Here is a 19260-nt window from a genome sequence, read left to right as displayed (position 1 = left end):
TTTTATATATAAAGATAGAATTAAAATTTAAAATAAATTATGTGTATAAATAAATATTATATTTAAATATATAAAAATATAAATTATATTTAAATTAATATAAATAAATAGTTTTAAAAATATAAATATATTTTAAATTTATAATAATATAATATCAATTTTAATTTATTGATAATTTATTTTAAAATATTAAAATATAATTCGTATAATAAAATATAAAAAAAGAAACGTTGAGAAAAGGCAACCAACCCCGTAGGTGCGCATAACATAAGCAGAGTGAAGTTGTTTGTTGGCGAGTCGCGGCGAGTGCGTGGGCACTAGAATTGATTGATTGCTGAAACGGCGTCGTTGGAGTGCGATGTGTTCGCAGCAGCAGCAAATGCAAAACAGCGGCAGCAGCAGCAGCAGCAGCATCCCAGTGAGTGAGGTTTTCTGGACTCTCGTCGACAAAGCCGACAAGAAGTTCTCCAAAATCAGAGACCTTCCTTTCTACCAACGCAGCAGGTCCCATTTTCATTCCTCTCCCCAAAATCAAACCTAATCATAACTGCCTCTTTCATCTTTCGCTACGATTTCATTTCGCCCTCAGATTCCTGTGGTTCAATTTAATATTGTTGGTTCTAAAATATATAGAAAGATTACCATGTGTGTGGCCAGTGGCGGACCTTTTAAGGGACAGGGGGAAGCCACGGCTCCCCCAAACTTTTTTTAAAATATTTTTTTTATATATTTATATATATATATATATATATATTCATTTTATAATTATTTTATAAAATGTTTAGTAAATAATAATTTTTTTTTATTTTATTATCATGCATGTTTATTTTGAATAGAGAAAATAAAAAATTGTTATTTTTTAATTAATAAAAAAATTTATATATAAAAAAAAATTAATTTGGCACCCCCAAAGTTTTTATTGAAGTTCCGCCACTGTGTGTGGCTTTTTTGTAGGCATGATACATACTTTTATAAGGTGTTCAAGGTTTACACACAATTATGGAAGTTTCAGCAGGAGAATCGGCAGAAGCTGGTTGAAGCTGGGCTTAGGAGATGGGAGATTGGTGAGATAGCATCTCGCATTGGGCAACTGTATTTTGGGCAGTACATGCGCACAAGTGATGCAAATTATCTGTCAGAGTCATATATATTCTATGAAGCCATATTGACCCGGGAGTATTTTAAGGAGGGGTTATTTCAAGACGTGAATATTGCAAACAAACAATTGAGGTTTCTTGCTAGATTCATAATGGTGTGTTTGGTTTTGAACCGAAGGGAAATGGTGCAGCAATTGGTTAATCAGCTTAAAGTGTTAGTTGATGAATGCAAGAGAACATTCCAGGTCTTTCCATGTTAATTTTCTCTTGCATAGCTCATTAGAACATACATCAATAACTATAATTCATGATGATATACAACAGGTGCTGTATTTGAAAATTGTATTTAGCCATTCTGTTTTCTGCAAATACCTATGTAAAGATCCATGTTCTGAATCTGAAGAGTTGGCTTGGCTTGCTGCCTTGCTAATGGTTGTCTAGTGTCTACTAGACCACTACTATGCAGCCAATATGTTCTTTGAAATATAGGTCTTGCTATCTATTTGCATTTATATCTTGGAGGTAGATCAATTAAGATGATGAGGGTAATTTGCAAATGCTGTAAGGACAGGAACAAATAGATTTAGCTACGTAAGCTAACTAATAGTGTTTCTCTAACTTAGGACCACTGAGTAATGTAAATATGCTGGCCTAAGCCAGGATTTATTACAGTGGAGTTCCCAATTCTATCATAGAATTGATATATAACCTAGTTTCAAGGACCAACTATCCTAACAGCTTATAAGCTATTAAGCAATGACTTATATGAATGGTATAATGTCTAATATGCTCATCACAGACACACATTAACCCTTTGGGTTTGAAGTGTAGACCATGCATATACATTTTGCCTTATGCTAAAATTCAACTATATTTAGAAGAGTAGATGCGACAGTGATCAAACTTCTGATCTCTTGATCAAAATGCCAAGTTTGGTTAAATAGCATAATTAAGTACTTATTCAACAAGAGCTTAGTTAATACATGAGAGCTTATAGATTATTTTGACTGAAGCTTATTAAAAATAAGCTTAGAAGAACTTACTGGAAGGTTATAAGCCACTCTTGAAAGCTTAATACACTGGCTTAGTACTTGTATGATAAACCCTGCAAAAGCTCTTCCAAATGCCTTAAGCTAATAGTTGAAGGCTTATATGAATGCTTTTATATATAATGTTATTCTGCTGTCTTTGACTTTTGATGAATTAATGCATTTGTTGATAAGTAAACATCTAAACTAACTGCACAGCTTCATAGAAATATCATTGTACTGCACCTCTAGAATAGAATAACTAAGCTACATTGTACTAGACTGCCAATTGGAGTGTTCCATGGAAAACATGATGCTGTCCAGTATCCAGAATATATTTTAATAGATTTATGTTTGCAGATGTATTGGAAGTGACCTTCAAACAATTTGGTTACAGGAAAGTGACTTTAAAGAATGGAAGCTGGTGGTTCAGGAAATAGTCAGATTTTTAAAAGCTGACACTGCTTTTATGAATATCAGGCCCTTGAGATACAGTCTAGTTTTGGACCCTCATCCCGATACTTTACAGCATGTTGCTGCTGCCATCACAAAGCGACATTTGAGACTACGAGATGCTGTATTAAGTAGCTTCCATCTAAATGAGGTTGGTATCCTGGACTCTTTTGGTGCTCTTATTTGAAGAGCAATTTGTTGAAAATGAAAAAATCATGTAGTTTTTTACTGCTTCTAAGATATTCTATAACATGTTATGATCTTTCTATATGTTTCCAACTGACATTCCTGAACAGGTAAAGTATTCAGAACTCACGATTGACACTTTTAGGATGCTTCAATGTTTGGAGTGGGAACCTAGTGGCTCATTTTACCAGTCTAGTGGTTCAAAACTTAGTCAGAATGGGGCTACTGGGACTAGTCGTATTAGTTACATCCAAGACATTGCTGATCCTACCTTACCAGCAAACCCACGAAAAGCTGTGTTATACCGTCCTTCACTGACACATTTTATAGCTGTAAGTATTAAAAAATATAAGTTACTTATTTGTTATCTTTCAATAGTTTTCCATGTGCCCAAAACCCACAATTGCTTGGATTGAATTTGTGCTTTGACTCCATGAAAAGAGTTCAGGGATTTAATGTAAACTAGAAAGCTGTAAGTATTAAAAAATATAAGTTACTTATTTGTTATCTTTCAATAGTTTTCCATGCGCCCAAAACCCACGAGTGCTTGGATTGAATTGTGTGCTTTGACACCATCAATAAAGTTCACAGATTTAATGTAAACAAGAAATGAGAGAATATTTCATTAGTGAGACTCTTATTTTATGTGACATGTAATGTAATATTTAAACTATACCAATAATCTAGATTCTAGGTCAAATACAATTGTTGTAGTAGTACAAGCCTTGCTCAATAACAATTGTAAATATAATAAGAATCCTAATCGTGATACTAACACAGCTAGAAGAGGATGGAGTTTAAACAGCAATCCCATCCTCATAAGGATGATATCTAGAATCAGGGCTGAAGTCAGAGAGTCTTGTAAATTGTAATAAACTAACATTTTTCTTTTTTAATGTATTGAAAGAAAAATCAACAAATTGAAGTTCAAGCTATTTAATCTTGATTTTTATCTATAAAAGTACATGAATAACCTGACCGCCACTAACATGTGAGGTAGGGACATGCCTATCCTTAATTTTTTTTTTTACATCCCAACCATTTTGATGGAGCCTATTCTAATTGAGTTCCTCTTAGTCAATGTTGATTAAACACCACCCTTGAGGCTGAATTATGGCAGCCGCCAAAGAGGCCACAACTAAGGCAGGCTACGGATGACCACAATTAAGGTGGCTTTTTAACACTCTCCATCATGCCCAAGGCTACTGATCTGTAGCATGGCAATGCAGGTGGCACAACAACAGATATAGGGTAGGCTCTGTACTATCTTAGGGTTTGAGCTTAGAGCCTAACTATTCCAAACCCATCAAGTGTATTCTATGTTCTTAAAGACACCAAAAACAACAAGACCTTAAACAGTTTTACTGTTTGTTTTATTTTGCATTATGTTTTATTTTATTTTGTTTCTTTTTTGTGACAAGAAAGGTCTCGAGACTTGGTGAGGGGATGAAGAACAGATGTGAAAATCGATGCATTCTGAGTTTTGATTTAGTGTCAAGTTTTTCTGATAGAGTGAAGAACAGACTGCATTTTAAACCTTAATTAACTACTAGCAATAGAGAAGTACTTAAAGTTTAATAGAAGATTCAATGAAAGAAATAACTAAAAGGATATCCAGGAGGGTACTTCTGTATATGATGAATGTTCTATTTCACAACCTCCTGTCTATCATCTGCTGTTTGTTTCTGGGCTCTTCCTCTAACAGAATTTTCAGGTTCCTTGTGCCTCATGATTCCAGAAGAATCACCTCCCTACCCCTAATTGAATTTTGTCTCTTGCACTATCATTTTCTTTGTTCCTTCTTTAGTAAACCAGCCACTTATTTCTTCAGTATAAAATGGGCTTCCATCATTTAAAATTGTGCCCAAGCAACTGTGTCTAACATATCCCCAAGGAAGTAAGATGCTGTATGGTTGCAAGACCATTGGCCCAGGTCATTGACAACTCTCCATCTCTTATGTTATGCTTATAATATACCTCCATCTCCATTGAGAATTCCTAATTCTTTGCATTATCCACGTTTCAAGTTTAAAAACCTGCTATACAAGGGGCATTTTACAGACAAAACTATTCATTTGCCTCTACCTAATGGTTTAAGCTTTTATAAGAGTTGTGGTTGGTAATAGCAAACCTGCCCATTCTCCTTTGCATATCAAAAGAGCATTTCCCTTGAAACAGTTTTAAGGCTTTCAAACTTAATCACTCACAAACTATGATCCAACTGGACCATGATTCTTCATTCTGAATGCTGGAAGTCCTAGAATGTCTCTAGATATTAGTAGCTTATTACTCAATAAAAATGATTAGCTATTGGACCAATAACCTGATTGTTGTCAATTACACTTTCTTTTGGATTAGAAGTTCTTTGTCTTTGATTTGGGCTTCCCAAGCTTGTAAAATTTAATAATTTATGAAGACATGATGATTTTATGATGGCTTCTAAGGAACATAAGTTTGGCTGAAATTATCAATTTATCATGGGGGGAATCAGAGTACCAGACTGTTCGTTCTGGGTAAAATGTGATAGGTTTGAACCTTACTGCTTCTTTGCAACTAAAATAGAAAGGTTAAAGTTAGTGTCAGAGTGACTATTTCTTGCATTATTGTGTTTTGGATTTCCAGATTATTTGACTATAATTTGGTTTTTTCCTTTTAATGGTTAGGTTCTTGCCACAATATGTGAGGAGCTTCCCCCTGATGGTATTCTCCTTGTGTATTTGTCGGCTTCAGGTTAGATATCCTCTGTTAACTAGGAATGCAAGCATGTTAATGTATATGGTTATCTTACATTCTTACTACTTATGTAAGCTAAACTCCTTTAAGTAAAGATGTACTATTTATTTTCTACATCAAATGCAGGATCATATGGTGCTGCACAGAATGAATCTGGTTGCATACAATTTGGTCCTCGTGGAGATAGAGGTAGGAAAAAGTTTTCTTGTACTCTGCCATTCTTGTACTGCTTGACATTTGTTTCACGAATGTATCACATTGCTTGCAATTGAAAGTGGCTCTTACCGTGGTGTATCTGACATGTACCAGCAATAATTTGTCCCCTGATTCTAGAAGTCATAATGAGTGGGATATAAAAAAAGTGAATAACAAAATTGAGTATGGGTGAATTCTCCAACAGATAACAAGTTGAAAGAAAAATTAGGTAAATACAGAACAGAAGATGAAGTGATAGAATCAGTAGGTTGTGCATTTATCACTCCCTATGGGCGGGACCAGTGGAGCCATCTGCTACGGTGACAATAGACAGAGAATTTAAAGAAATAAATAATGAAATACCTGTTACCAATACTATGGTTTGTTAAAATTATGGGGTTTAAGTATAAAAGAGATAAAAGAAATAATGAAATACCTATGGTTTGTTGTTGAAACTATGGGGTTTCAGTATAGAAAGAGAAAGAGATATAACAGTGAATGAAACACCAATTTATACATTAACAGAGATGTATTACAATGTGTTCACGTGTTATATAAAACTTCTCTAACCCATATTTATATTAATCATAATGCTAACTAATTAAGGAATCAATCATGATAATATAAGGGAATATGGTAACTAATTGTAAGAGATAATGAGGAAATAGGGAAACTAATCCTAGGGGATAATCTAAGATATGAGAAGATATTTTTGGGTATTTTTTTATATTCTAACACGCCCCCTCAAGAGCTTACTAAGCTTTAAGCTTGTTACAAATAAACCTTTAAATAAAAGAAATAAAACTATATAATTTCAGATTGTAGAGACAATTATCTGAGACTATTGTGGAGTCAACTAATGATTCTAGTAAAGCTGCGGGCCATTCTGAATTCTTTGGGAAAGCCACAGGCTAAGCTCATCTTTGGCCAGAATCGTGTGACTGTGCTCATCACAGTAGAACAAAGCAATGCAGGAGATGGCCAGAATAGAGAGCAAGACTAAGGATTGTTAGAAAAAGGACAGTAAAATGCCTGATGAAGGTCAAAACCCAAAGAAAAGCATGGATTTTAGGAGGCCAGCGTTGTCACAGTTACAAGAGAAACCAATCAAGGAGATGGCTGGAATAAAGAACATAATCAAGGCTTCTGAAAGGACGACACAACAGTTGGAAAACAGCTCGTAAAACGATGAACTGATTGGAAGGAATAACACATCAAAAGGGAGTGAAAGCACTGAAAAATGCGTGAAGGTTGACATGGTAGTCGTACCCAACATGGGAGAAAAAATAAGACAAGAGACAGTTAATTCAAAGCAAGAATCATGACAATAAAGTAGAACTCTAATTTTAGGTAGTTCAGCAGCAGAGTAGTGTCAAGAATTGGTCACAGAGGATGATACTTCTGTGTAATACATTGTTGAAATTATGGGGATTTAAGTATGGAAAGAGGAAGAGAGATAACAGAGAATGAAGCAGTAATTGTTATATAAATAGAGATATATTACAATATGTTAATGTGTTTTATAAAATCCTATAGCACCAACCCTTAGTTATACTAATCATAATCTTAACTAATTAAGGAAACAAATCATGATAAGATCTAAGAAATGATGAGGAAATAAAGAAGTTAATCCTGGAGGATGATATAGGATATTTTTGGATATTTCCATGTATCCTAACAGTTGTACACAGGGTAAAAATTGTATCTAAATGACCCAGATCACCAGATGAGGGTTGAAGGGATGTCGATGTGGTCCAAGTGAAGGATTCAACTAGTTCTTTGGAATAAACTGGCCAAATGTTGAAGGCATGATCCCTCATGCACCAGAAAGTATGGAATACGCGAGTTAAGCATGGCATATCAACACATGGGTCAATGGCTGGAGATCCAGCTGGATTCCCTGGCTATTTAGAACTGTTTGGTAATGTCTAACAGTTTGGATGCTGAGTCATGTGTGGTGATTCTACCAGAAGTGAAGCCTGGGGATTCTTTGCCAGAATGATATAAAGGAGGGAGAGGCAGGAATGCTGCTGGGCAGTTGCCAGTTGACCAGATGCAATTGTGACTAAAATTTCTTCTATTGATGCACGAAATTACACAAAGGTTGAAACCTAGTAGTTGGGGGTTAAATCCTTGTCATCCATAATCTTCATAAATAAAATAAATTTTAGCATAAAGTAATGCAAGCTTGTGAATTGTCCATGTTTTAAGCCTAAATGGCCTTTACATGAGGGGATGTGTAATTCAAAACCATCATTGGTTCTCTAGCTCACTGGTTTTAGGATTAGGAGAATTGGTTCTTGACATGTTTTATACTGATGCTCTTCTAGGGTCTATTTGTGAAACCATATAAATACAATGTGAAATGTTTCATCTATTCAGAAAATTGGTTCCTTCCATAAATAGTCTCAAAAGTCACTCTGTTAATTTTTTTTTGCAATAGGTCCCCAAGCAGATTGAAGAGAGAGCATTAATATGTGGTCATGGGTATAGATTGAAAAATCCTGTAATATCTAAGTAGTTCTCCAGCTGATAAATTTGCATAATGATGATAATCTGAGTGCTCATGCATACATGATTTTTATTGAAATTGCAGAATACTTTAACCCAATCCCTTTTCAGGATCAAACTGCATATATCCATCTGACTTTCTACCCTTTACTAGAAGACCACTTCTTTTAGTCATTGATAACGACAACAGCAAAGCTTTTAAGGCAAGCCTTGCATACTTTATTTATGTATCTTGAATATTTTTGAAATAATTTATTGAATTTATTACTCATGTCTAGTATTTTATATATGCTAACTTTACCAAATAATTAGCGGGGATGTAGCTCTACAACTTGTAGTTACAAGAAACATTATTTATCTTGCACCTATAACCTTTAGTATAATGATCATCCTGCTATATGCTATACCACTATAGCGTTTTTGGTGTCAACTATTTGTGCTGCCATCCAGAATTAACAACTACGCATTCTTGAATGTCAAATATAGGTGTAGATCTACATAATGTATGTAATTATGTCTAGATTTAGTTTGAAGCAGGATGTTAGATACTATTGTGCATTATTTCAAGTAGGTTTTACAAATTGTGTAAAGGAAAAATGCTGGTTGGTCTGGAAGGATTCATTGCTAATATTTTCCTTCTTCACATCCTGTAGTCATAGATTACTCTATGACATTTAAAAAGTAACTGATCAAAATATGCAGGTCATAGCAGAAGCAGAAAAGGGAGAGTCAGTTGCTATGCTCCTTTCTCCAAGCTGTTCACCTGCTGTGTCTGATTACTCATATAATTCAAATGGGAGCCTATTCACCATGTTTCTTACAGCTCCACTACAAGCTTTCTGTCTGCTGCTTGGACTTTCAGGCACTGATATTGATTTGGTCTGTTATAAACGCCCCTTCTGGCATGATAGCAAGTTCCTTTTTTTTATTAAAAGAAAAAATAAATTATTTTCATTTTCTGAAAGTGGGAAGTTTCTATGCATGGTCCCTCAGCAACTTAAATTTGATTTCAGGACACATTTAACAAAGCTGAAATGCTGCTCTCATCTTCATTAAATAACTGGGGACTAGCATTGGCAACATCAGACACACTTAATTCTGTTTGGGGACAAATTTTAGGTGATCCCTTCATAAGGAGACTTCTTTTGAGGTAAAACCTGTCTTTCATTTCCGTTTTGGTATTTATTATTATTATTAGTTTACTCCTCTGTTATACTACCTTGAAATCCATGACACATCTTGACTTTTATCTTCTGTTCTGCCTCCGTTAGTGTTCATTAATTCATTATTGTTGGTGATTCATCACAATTTTGGAGATTGATGGGGCCATTGTTAAGAACATAACACTGATTTACTGTGTCATTATGCTTTATTTGAAGAAATTTAGTTCTGGTGTTGTGAGGGGTCAATACATTTTAATTTGAATGTTGTTTATTTTTATTATTATTATTATTATTATACTTCTCTCTCCCGTCTGTGCTCCAAACTGTACTTATACCATGCCTTCTGTGACACATCTTAACTTATATCCTATTGTCTATTGTGCTTCTGTTAATGTTCATTAACTCGTTATTATTGATGATTTATTACAATTTTAAAGATTGTCAGGTCTGTTGTTAAAAACTTAAAACTGATTTAATGTGTGATTGTGCTTCATCTAAAGAACTTTTGGTTTCTTCTACTACTGTGAGGACTCGATACACTCAACACTAATTAAATCGCTTGAATTACCTGCATCAACACTTTTTAAATCACTTGAATTACCTTTTCAAATCATCTTATCCAACTCGACCTTGAACTACAATAATTTTTTTTTGTAACAATGGATAACTTGGAGTTAGTCTAACTATGCTAGTGTACACTGTACACTAATTCTGTTGTTTGCACAGAAATTGAGACTTGCAAATTCTCTCAAGTGTCAACTAACTCAAAAGTCTTGACTGATGTTACTTAAAGTTTCTGTTGAAAAATTTCTATGCGTTGAGTTACTTTAACGTCATGATATTACAGGTTATTGATAGTTTTATGCTTGTGAGTTGTGTTCATAAATTTGTAACTCGATCGATGTTCTTATGCCAAGTTTGTTTTCTTTTGCTTCTCAAGCATTTTTTTTTTTTGGATAGATTAATGAAACCATCTTTTTCGTTTCCCACTTCATGCAGATTCATATTTTGCCAGGCAGTGTTGACCCTATATGCACCAGTTTACAATGAAAACAAGTTCCTTCCAACATGTGTCCCTTCTCTTCCGACACCTGTCCTGCCCCAAAGTTACTCATATCAGAGTGTAATTCTGAATTTAGCCAGCATGTTCGGTGCAACTAAGCATTTCATCTTCTCAGAGGATGTTCTTCCCAAAAATATACAAACCGACATGAATCAGTTAACTCTGTGAAGATAACCAAAAGCTTCCCTTCAGAAGCATAATAATGTATATAGCTTGTTTGTATAGAAACTGAAAAACATGAATTCTATCAATATTTCCTATTAGTTCCTGGTGGGTTTCCTAGAATTTAAGTTCAGCATTTGGTGTGAACATGGTTTTTTTATTATTAAACTATTTTATTTTTTTTTTGGATTTTAGGTTTTGTGCTTTTGACAAGAGAACCTCTAACGTGGATTGATGTTCAACTTGATCATTACATGACAAGTTGCACGCTCGTGAAGAATGGAATTAGACCAGAGGGAAGGAAGTTTGATATAGGGATCAGTGTTTTTGCAAAGAAACAACATATTTTTCTTTTACTACAACCATTGTCATGATGATTTAGTGTTTCTTCACTTAAATGCTTCGCTTATGTTTTGCAATGAATAGAATTCTTGCTTTAGAATCTCTGCATCTTGATCATCATTGTTATTTTACTAGATAACTAACATCTTATTTGCATTGTAAAAGTTGTTAGTCATGTGCTTCTGCTCAAGGGCATCGCTTCAGACATTCTTTTGATTACTGCAGAAAGGTCTTTCACGTGTGTGGACACACACAAGTGATCAATGGAAGCATGCATTGTAGTAAAACAGCTAAATATCCTGGAAAATACGCAACAAAAGTTCGTAATTATAAACAAATGCTGACTAAGATTTAATTGTTGAATGTATATTAAAGAACTGCTAGGAAAGGCATAACTTAATTTAATGATCTTATGCACACCAAAGATAATTAAATTCCAAAAATATGAAATATAGTTGGATTTTCCGGTTTTTAAATGGCTTAAAACATTTTGTCAATTCTACTGTAAATAAGATATTTTAGTAAATAAATTTAAGACGGTTAGAATGAGTCCTTTTAGCTTTCTTTTTATATTTTTTTTTTGGCCATGTATTTATTTTTCTTCTTCTGATCGGTTTCAATTTACTCTAATTTGTCAACTATTTTGGATTTTCTTTTGCCAAAAATGCACAATAATTTAACAATAAATATGAAAACTAACATCAAGTTAAATGTTTTCCCTTACCAACAAAGTCCAATATAAGCATACTAACAAGAGTTCAATTCTCTAGCTGTATTTATGAGAAGACTTTTTCTGAGAAAGATAAGTTTCATCTCAGTAATATGTACACTTCAAAAATAATTACTCTTCAACGATAGGTTGAAGAATATCATTGATGCATATAAAATAAAATGTTTAGGGTTTAAGTTCTATTTTAAGTATTTTTATTGCTTAAATAAATTTAATTTATTCATAGTATTTGTTTGACGAAAATTTTCCAGGCTTAATTACAAAAGCAGCAGTGAAAGGGAGCATATAAATGAGCTCCACAATAAAATAAGTAATAACCATTAATTAAAAATTAACAATTAATATTTAAACAACTATTCATGTATTAAATCTCAATCTTGCACAAGAACTGAGCATCTACACAACAGAATGCAGTAATCAACAGAACACTCCTTGATCGTCAGTCATTTTGATCTTCATTTATATAAAAACATGGTAATGTTCCTCTAGTCCATATTTTATTTAAACAAATAAAAAAGTACCTCCAAAATTTCCATGTTTCCAATTCAAAATAATAGGAGATATATCTACTAGTCACATTGAAAACAAAACTTGAACTCATTATTACTACTAAACCAAGACCCCTAAGTAAAAATTACAAAAATTACAAAACAGACTTCTCTAGTCAAATTTGCTAAAAGGAATGCTCCAAAAGATAGTGTAAAAAATCATGGTATTATTTGATAGACCTTGAAAGTGAATGCTCAGTTAGACAGGAGCAGCAGTCTCTTTGACTGGTTGATCCTTGGACAATGTTTCCCAGTTGATTTGCCTAAGCATTTTAAATCTTTCATCCAGTTTCACAAAACCAGCTTCAGGAGCTACTACATCACTAGTGCCAGCTTTATATAGTAGCACAACACTTGCCCCCATGTCAGGTCCATGGAGTTTTCCAGTCAACAGAAGTCGAAGGGGCATGAAAAGTGATTTTCCCTTGAAAATGAAGATGAACTAGTTAATGACATATATGTGACAATTGAAAATATACAAGGTTATATACTTTTAGTCCCCACAAATAGGGAATGTTCATTTGTATTCCCTAAAATTTAAACCTTTTTCTTTCGGTCCCTCACTCATGAAAATGTGTCATGTGGTCAATATTTCCATAAAGACAAAACTTAAATACAGTAGTTCTTTTAATGTTATTTTCCAATCAGAATTGAGATTTTACATCAGTAATATATGTTAACATTTAATGGAATCATTTAATAAGCATATTATTATGGTGAAACTCTAATTCTAATTGAAGAACAAAACCAACAACACCTATGATACTGCATGTAAGTTTTACCCTTTCCATAAACAAAGTATCAAAAAGAGACAATTTTTTGGGAAGGACAAGTACCACATCCAACGCACTTCATAAATGAAGAATAAAAAGGAAACTATTTATTATTTAAGGACTAACAATGAACATTGCTCTATTTACAGGGACTAAAAACATTTAAACTATATGTATTTTATTCCATAGAGAATGTAAATGGTGTTTAAGACTATCCAATTGAGCTCACCTTGCGCTTTAGCGATTTTCCGAAGCCTTTCACCCACTTTTGCCAGCCAGCATGGCCCTCTTCAAGTGCTGCTACCAGATCACCACTATCATAGGCAGCCAAGAGGCTAGCAGCAAATTCAGAAAGATTATCTTGCAAGACAGATTCTGTTTCATCGCTGCCAGAAACATGTAGAAAGTTGTAATCATTAATAATGCATTTACCACTGCCATCAAGAATCAATATATCACGTTCTACAAATATAACATTTTCTTTTGTCCTGCCATAGGTATTCTCTAATCCACTAGATTAATTTCGCTTGCAGAGTTGCAGTACTGTAACTACCACCAGCCCAAAGGACAAATATACCAAATAATTATATATAACATTTAAATATTTAATTATATAGCCAACAACAAGAAGCTGATAGGTTGTTAAACTCAGAATGTCAAAGCTAAATTCATAAAACATTGTATATCTCAAATTTTGTTCATTATATATGCCAATAACACAATTAAGAATATCCTCTTGGAAGAATATGAGCATCACCTCTGTAAAGTAGAATGTAAAGGATAAGAAAGCAAGTTAGTAAGGGCCTTGTCTGCATCATTTGTCAAGTCAATCCCATCCTTAAGTAGTTGAACTGCTTCCTGTTGGTCAACCATGTATTAGCACTCACTTTTGAGTCCATTGTTACAAGATGTGACAATAACATACTAAATCATTATGCTTCAGAAAATGAAACTAAGCCAATATTATTTGTAAGGAGATGGAATCAAGAAAGTATGCAATTAAATCTCACATCAATAAAGGGCCCTTCTGATACTGTGAGTAAGCCAGATGTCTTCCAGTACTCTCCAATAAGTTTGGTCAACTCCTCTGATGGACGTGCTCTTAAATGCTGACCATTCATCCACCTAAATTGAAGACATAAAGAAAATTACAAGGTCATTAATTATAGTTCACTCGTTTACTTTTAGCAACCATGCTTGAGAACAAACAATCGTAACTTCATTTTTACAATACGACTACCAAACTAATTGGACATACAACAATCATGCATATCAAATAATTGACTAAACAGAAACCATAATTTCACATTCCAAACAAACAACTGTCTAATAAGTAATTGTAAGAAATTTGACATGTTTCACCTCAACGTAGGATATAGGATTACTATGGAAAATAACACTGCTATTATTCATATAAGTATGCAAAAAGCAACAATTACCTTAACTTAGTTGAGTCAAAAATAGCACCACTTTTGTTAACACGTTCGATTGTGAATTTTTCAACTGTTTGACACAAGAAAAGCATTCTGAAGTTCGAGAATTGCCAAGAAAATTTCTCATTTACAATACAAACTAATAGCATGCCAGAAAAGTAGAGTTCAGACAATAATCACTAACCAAGTTGATCAAGTGTAAAAAACTCATTTTCAGTTCCATCGCCCCAACCTAATAATGCTAGGTAATTCACCATTGCTTCAGGTAGGTATCCCATCTCCCGGAACTGTGAGTGAGCAGTTATTAGAGTTTGGAACTAATTATCATTACAAGAGAAGAAGCTTTTCAAAAACTTGACAGTAAAAATTAAAAGGAAAAAAGTGCCAAGTGAGGCCTCTTAGGATAAACTTTAGTACAGACAAAATATACCTGACCCACTGATGTTGCCCCATGTCGTTTTGATAATTTACTCCGATCAGGAGCTAAAATCAAGGAAACATGTGCAAAGTAAGGCATGGGAAATCCTAGTGCCTGTAAACACAATCATGTGCAGATGCAGAACAAACCATAATCAGTAACCTATATTATTGCACGACGGAAGGAAGAAAGTAAAATTACACATTGACTTCCCAATCCCTTGTTTTGAGAAGCTACTCACTGTTGCTTCAGAAAATATGCACAAATCTTATCTTTTGAAAATAAATCTTATCCAAACAGTTTAAAATGTTTCATAAGTGTTTTTATGAAAAAAGATGTGCATTATTTAAAAATAAGTTTAAAGTTATTTAACTCAGATAGAAGTCCTCAATAATCCAGCCTCCTGTTTATAGCATCAACTGCCATAACACATTAATTTTCCAAAGCAACAACAATATACCTAGCACATAGGTTTCAGCAATTTACAACGTATGGATCACTTCTAAAAATACAACTGAAAATTTATAGGATGATACCATACATGCTGATTTAGACATGTTCTGAGAAATTAATAGGCCAGATAAACACCAAGTTCACTCTATTTTAATTGAATTCAGATATAATTTTGGTGTTAGATTGAATTGACAAACAATGGTAGGCTCACTTTGAATTTTATGATGCTGCAAAAGATTATATGACAATATGACATACTATATATGCTTTGTACTTTACCTTATATATTAAGGCCTGTCTTAGAGTGTTTGGTAAATGCTCCTCAGCTCTGAATTAAAAACATTTTTCAGAATAAATTACTGAAAAATATTTGGTGAATCATTTACATTACTAAGAAATTATAATCACTACCTGATAACATGGGAAATAGCCATGGTAGCATCATCCACCGTTACACAAAAGTTATAAACAGGCTGACCATTACTCCTCATTATCACAAAATCTCCAAGCGTATCCAAGTTCCAACTAACCTTCAAGACACTACCAAGGAAAGTTAATAGCTAGTCAATGTTATTTTGAAATAAATGTTATGCACCATTTGCCATATTCTGTTAATGAGTAGCACATCTCAAACATGTAAAAAAAAATATGAAATGTGTTTTTTCTCCTGTGAAAAATTAACCAAATTTAATTTCATCACCAAAAATAAATATTCCACTTCTTAATTTTATTGAAATTCATCTTTTTAGTCCTAGCCATTAGATTTTCCATGTTAAGTGATTTGTTTGTCACATCATCTCTTAACTAAAAAAATGAAAGAGCAGAGACTAAAAACATTTATGTAAAATTCAGAATCAAATGGAATCCTTTATACAGGGACCCGGATCAAAATTTGTTAATTTTCAAGAATAAAAAACATTTAAAACAGAAAAAAAAAGGGGAAAAATTCACAACATTATATTAATTTTCCATTTCAAAAGAGATCACAAATAGCAAATTATAGGATGAAATAAAATACTTCCATCATATCAGTAGATTTCTGGATATGATGGTAACATGTATTTAAAGAAATGAAGTAATTTATTTGCACCATTGAGGATAAAAGAGCTGGAAAAGGGTGGAAAGGACTCACTTCGCCTCGTATTAGGTCATTAATTTTTAAACTTCCTTTAGGGACACGAAACCGGTATGTATAAGGAGTTCCTTTAGACAGCTCTTCTTCTACTTCGTTGTTTGTTGCACTGGCCCATCTACCAGTGTACACTGGAGGCAGTTGCTTTAGTTTAGCATCCTCCTTCATTTTCTCTAGTTCCTGTTAAGATGAACAAAAATAAATATAAATAAGTAATCTTGACACAATTCTGATAAAATATATAAATGCTCCAAAACAACACTTTTTTTAAAGGAATAATTTTTTGGTCCATTTCTTCGAGTTTAAAAAAGAACAGCAATTTTATTACCCAACTAAAGAAATATTTTTTGGGTTATACTTTTTTTCTTTGAAAAACATATTTCTCATAATATTTTTGAAACACTTTAATTAAAAAAAAAAAAAAAAAGCAACCATTCATAAAACACACAAACACAGGGCACTAAAACCTTCCCAAATACATGCAAACATGCCAACACAACAAGTACATTACAAACACAGTCCAGAGCATCACATTCACATGAATCAAGTTCCAGTATACCTCATTAGAACAGAAGCAGCGATAAACATGACCAGATTGGTGTAGGTTCTCTGCATATTGTTTGTACAAAGAATTCCTCTCAGACTGCCTATATGGTCCATAATCCCCTCCAACACCAGGCCCTAACAAATTCACCACAACACACAAACACTTAACCATCAAGAAAAACGTCACCAAGCAAAACCATAAAAAATGCACAAGGAAAAAGATTAGAGGAAACCTCAATGTTATTTGACACCTAGAGAGAGAAATATAGATATAATAGATGATATGACAAAGAGATGAGTAATGATATAAAGTAAACACCCACTTTAGTCCTTGAATTTGATAGTCACTATCAGATTAGTTCATGAAACTAATAAATTGTAAATTTAGTCCTTAGAATGTCAAATAAGTCGTTAAATTTAACTACTTACTGTCATTTTAATTCCTATATATATATATATATATTATCACTTTAATCACACATTTTTTCAAGTTTTGGCCTAATGTTATTTTCAATTTACACTTTCACGAACTAAATTTATTATTTCTTAGTTTTAGACACCAATATGACAGCCCCATTAAAATTCAAGTGAGTGTTTACTCAAACGTATATATAAAATCTTGTATACCAAAAACCTCATTTAACACCTATCATTTTTCTTTAATAGTCTCTTCCAATCATACATATACTTCTCTCTCTTTCTCACTCTTTGTGTTAACTAGCACAATCTCCATGAATTATTCTCCTAAAGAGATAAAGAAGGGTATAAAATGTGTGTGTATATATATATATATATATATATATATATATATATATATATATATATATATATATATATATATATATATGATATTGATTCTGTTTTTGGCCATGAGTTAGAAGTGATTTTGAGAGTTTCTCTACCAGAAAAAAAAAATTTCATAAAGAAGCTCTTTAAAGAACTTATAAGCTTGTATCCAAATATGTTATGTACTAATATATCATTGTTCAATGCACAATCAATTAACCATCAGTCACTCACCTTCATCCCAATCAAGTCCAAGCCAGGAAAGATCCTTGAGCATGGCCTCCTCAGACTCCCTTGTGGACCTCTCCAAGTCAGTGTCCTCAATCCTCAGCACAAATTTCCCACCTTTGGACCTGAAACCACACCCCCAACACACCACACGAGAAAAAACTCAAAACCAAGGAAGACCCAGAATTCAAAATCGAATTTTTAGGGGAAAAAAAGGGACCTGGCGAACAAGTAGTTGAAGAGGGCCGTTCGGGCACCACCAACGTGGAGGTTTCCAGTGGGAGAAGGAGCGAAACGAACGCGAACGGGAAGAGGTGATTGTTCGGAGAGAGCAGAGACTGTGAAACGGCGTCGTCGGAAGAAGAAGAAGGGTCGAGGGGTGTGAGAGTGGTGGAAGATGGGAGGAGCAATAACCTTGCCACCACTCAACAACGCCATTTTCTCACTGTCTTTTGCTTCACGATGGATAATGATAATGTCTTTCGTTTTATGCTTTGGTTTTCAGAAGGGTAAAGTAAAAAATAGTTTATATTATATTAAAAATAATAATGACTTTGCTTACAAGTTAAAAAAGAGTGGTTACTATTAGAAAATACTTTTTCAAAAGAAAAAAGGAAAAGGAAAAGAGGTAGAAAATATGTACAAAATGTGGCGTCGGATGCTGTCGGTGAACTAGGTATCTTTTTTGGTAAAGGAACTAGGTATCACTTATTCACAACTGCTTTACTGTATATTTTATCGAGTTAAAAATATAATTATTACTGATATATAAAAAAAAAAAATAAAACAATCTGTGCCTCCATATCCATTAGTTATGTAATTATTTGGGTTTGCGTATTTATTAGTATAGATATAATATAAAGATTAAATATTTAATATATAGTATAATACTATATATCGTAATAAAATTATTATTAAAAATACAATAATTAGGTATTTTCTTGTAATGGTCTTTTTTTTTTTATGGAAAAATTTGGCTTTGATGATTCAACAAAAGGTGAAAGATAATATTTGGTAGTCTATTAAAATTTCCAGGCAAGGGTCATCAGTATCACATTTATTCTTTGCTAATGTAAAAGCTTCTCAGGTTCATTAGGTGCAACAAGTTTTTGGTTATTTTTGTAGAGCCTTTGGTCTCAAGAATATTAAAAACCCAAGTTTCTGATTTCTAGGAATATTTCAAGGGTTAAAGTAGATAGTTTCATGAGTATCATTGGCTTCTCTCATTATGTGAAAATGGGCAAATACTTAGGCTTTCTACTCCTTGTAGGAAGTTCAGA

At 33.3% G+C, this 19260-nt stretch overlaps 2 protein-coding genes across 4 annotated transcripts; one reads left to right on the top strand and one right to left on the bottom strand.

The window, feature by feature from the left end:
- Positions 1–249: 249 nt before the first annotated feature.
- LOC109791878 (signal transducer, putative (DUF3550/UPF0682)) lies at positions 250–11033 on the top strand. 3 transcript variants are annotated; one of them, XR_014432428.1, is made up of 11 exons: positions 250–504; positions 955–1342; positions 2523–2729; positions 2875–3096; positions 5428–5494; positions 5624–5686; positions 8315–8406; positions 8906–9082; positions 9217–9353; positions 10366–10699; positions 10787–11033. XR_014432428.1 is itself a non-coding variant. In XM_029269997.2 (11 exons), the coding sequence occupies exons 1-10, from the start codon at positions 359–361 to the stop codon at positions 10595–10597; spliced, it is 1731 nt and encodes a 576-aa protein (XP_029125830.2). In that variant the 5' UTR covers positions 250–358; the 3' UTR covers positions 10598–10633; positions 10787–11033. The 3 variants fall into 3 exon arrangements, 2 of the variants coding, with proteins under 2 accessions (XP_029125830.2, XP_082926996.1); XM_029269997.2 differs by having other exon boundaries at positions 10366–10633; XM_083070870.1 differs by having other exon boundaries at positions 10366–11033.
- A 1062-nt stretch (positions 11034–12095) lies between these two features.
- On the bottom strand, positions 12096–18480 carry ERS (glutamate tRNA synthetase). Its single transcript, XM_020351237.3, has 13 exons — positions 18201–18480; positions 17987–18105; positions 16980–17101; positions 16421–16600; positions 15700–15818; positions 15568–15616; positions 14848–14949; positions 14602–14704; positions 14424–14487; positions 13995–14109; positions 13742–13842; positions 13214–13370; positions 12096–12635 (listed from the first exon to the last, which is right to left on the bottom strand). The coding sequence occupies exons 1-13, from the start codon at positions 18416–18418 to the stop codon at positions 12411–12413; spliced, it is 1674 nt and encodes a 557-aa protein (XP_020206826.1). The 5' UTR covers positions 18419–18480; the 3' UTR covers positions 12096–12410.
- Positions 18481–19260: the final 780 nt, after the last annotated feature.

This window comes from Cajanus cajan, chromosome 3 (assembly GCF_000230855.2).
Source record: "Cajanus cajan strain Asha chromosome 3, NIPB_CcT2T_4, whole genome shotgun sequence".
NCBI lineage: Eukaryota > Viridiplantae > Streptophyta > Magnoliopsida > Fabales > Fabaceae > Cajanus > Cajanus cajan.
Note: the sequence above shows the minus strand (reverse complement) of the source record. Positions and strands in the feature narration are given on the sequence as shown.

Excerpts from the sequence above, each read along its gene's own strand:
- LOC109791878 (XM_029269997.2), top strand. The coding sequence starts at position 359 with ATGTGTTCGCAGCAGCAGCAAATGCAAAACAGCGGCAGCAGCAGCAGC. Across the intron at positions 1,343-2,522 it reads AATGCAAGAGAACATTCCAG|GAAAGTGACTTTAAAGAATG; the intron begins GTCTTTCCATGT and ends ATTTGGTTACAG. Across the intron at positions 9,083-9,216 it reads CAGGCACTGATATTGATTTG|GACACATTTAACAAAGCTGA; the intron begins GTCTGTTATAAA and ends ATTTGATTTCAG.
- ERS (XM_020351237.3), bottom strand. The coding sequence starts at position 18,418 with ATGGCGTTGTTGAGTGGTGGCAAGGTTATTGCTCCTCCCATCTTCCAC. Across the intron at positions 17,102-17,986 it reads TGGACTTGATTGGGATGAAG|GGCCTGGTGTTGGAGGGGAT; the intron begins GTGAGTGACTGA and ends TGAATTTGTTAG. Across the intron at positions 15,819-16,420 it reads ATGACCTAATACGAGGCGAA|GTTAGTTGGAACTTGGATAC; the intron begins GTGAGTCCTTTC and ends AGTGTCTTGAAG.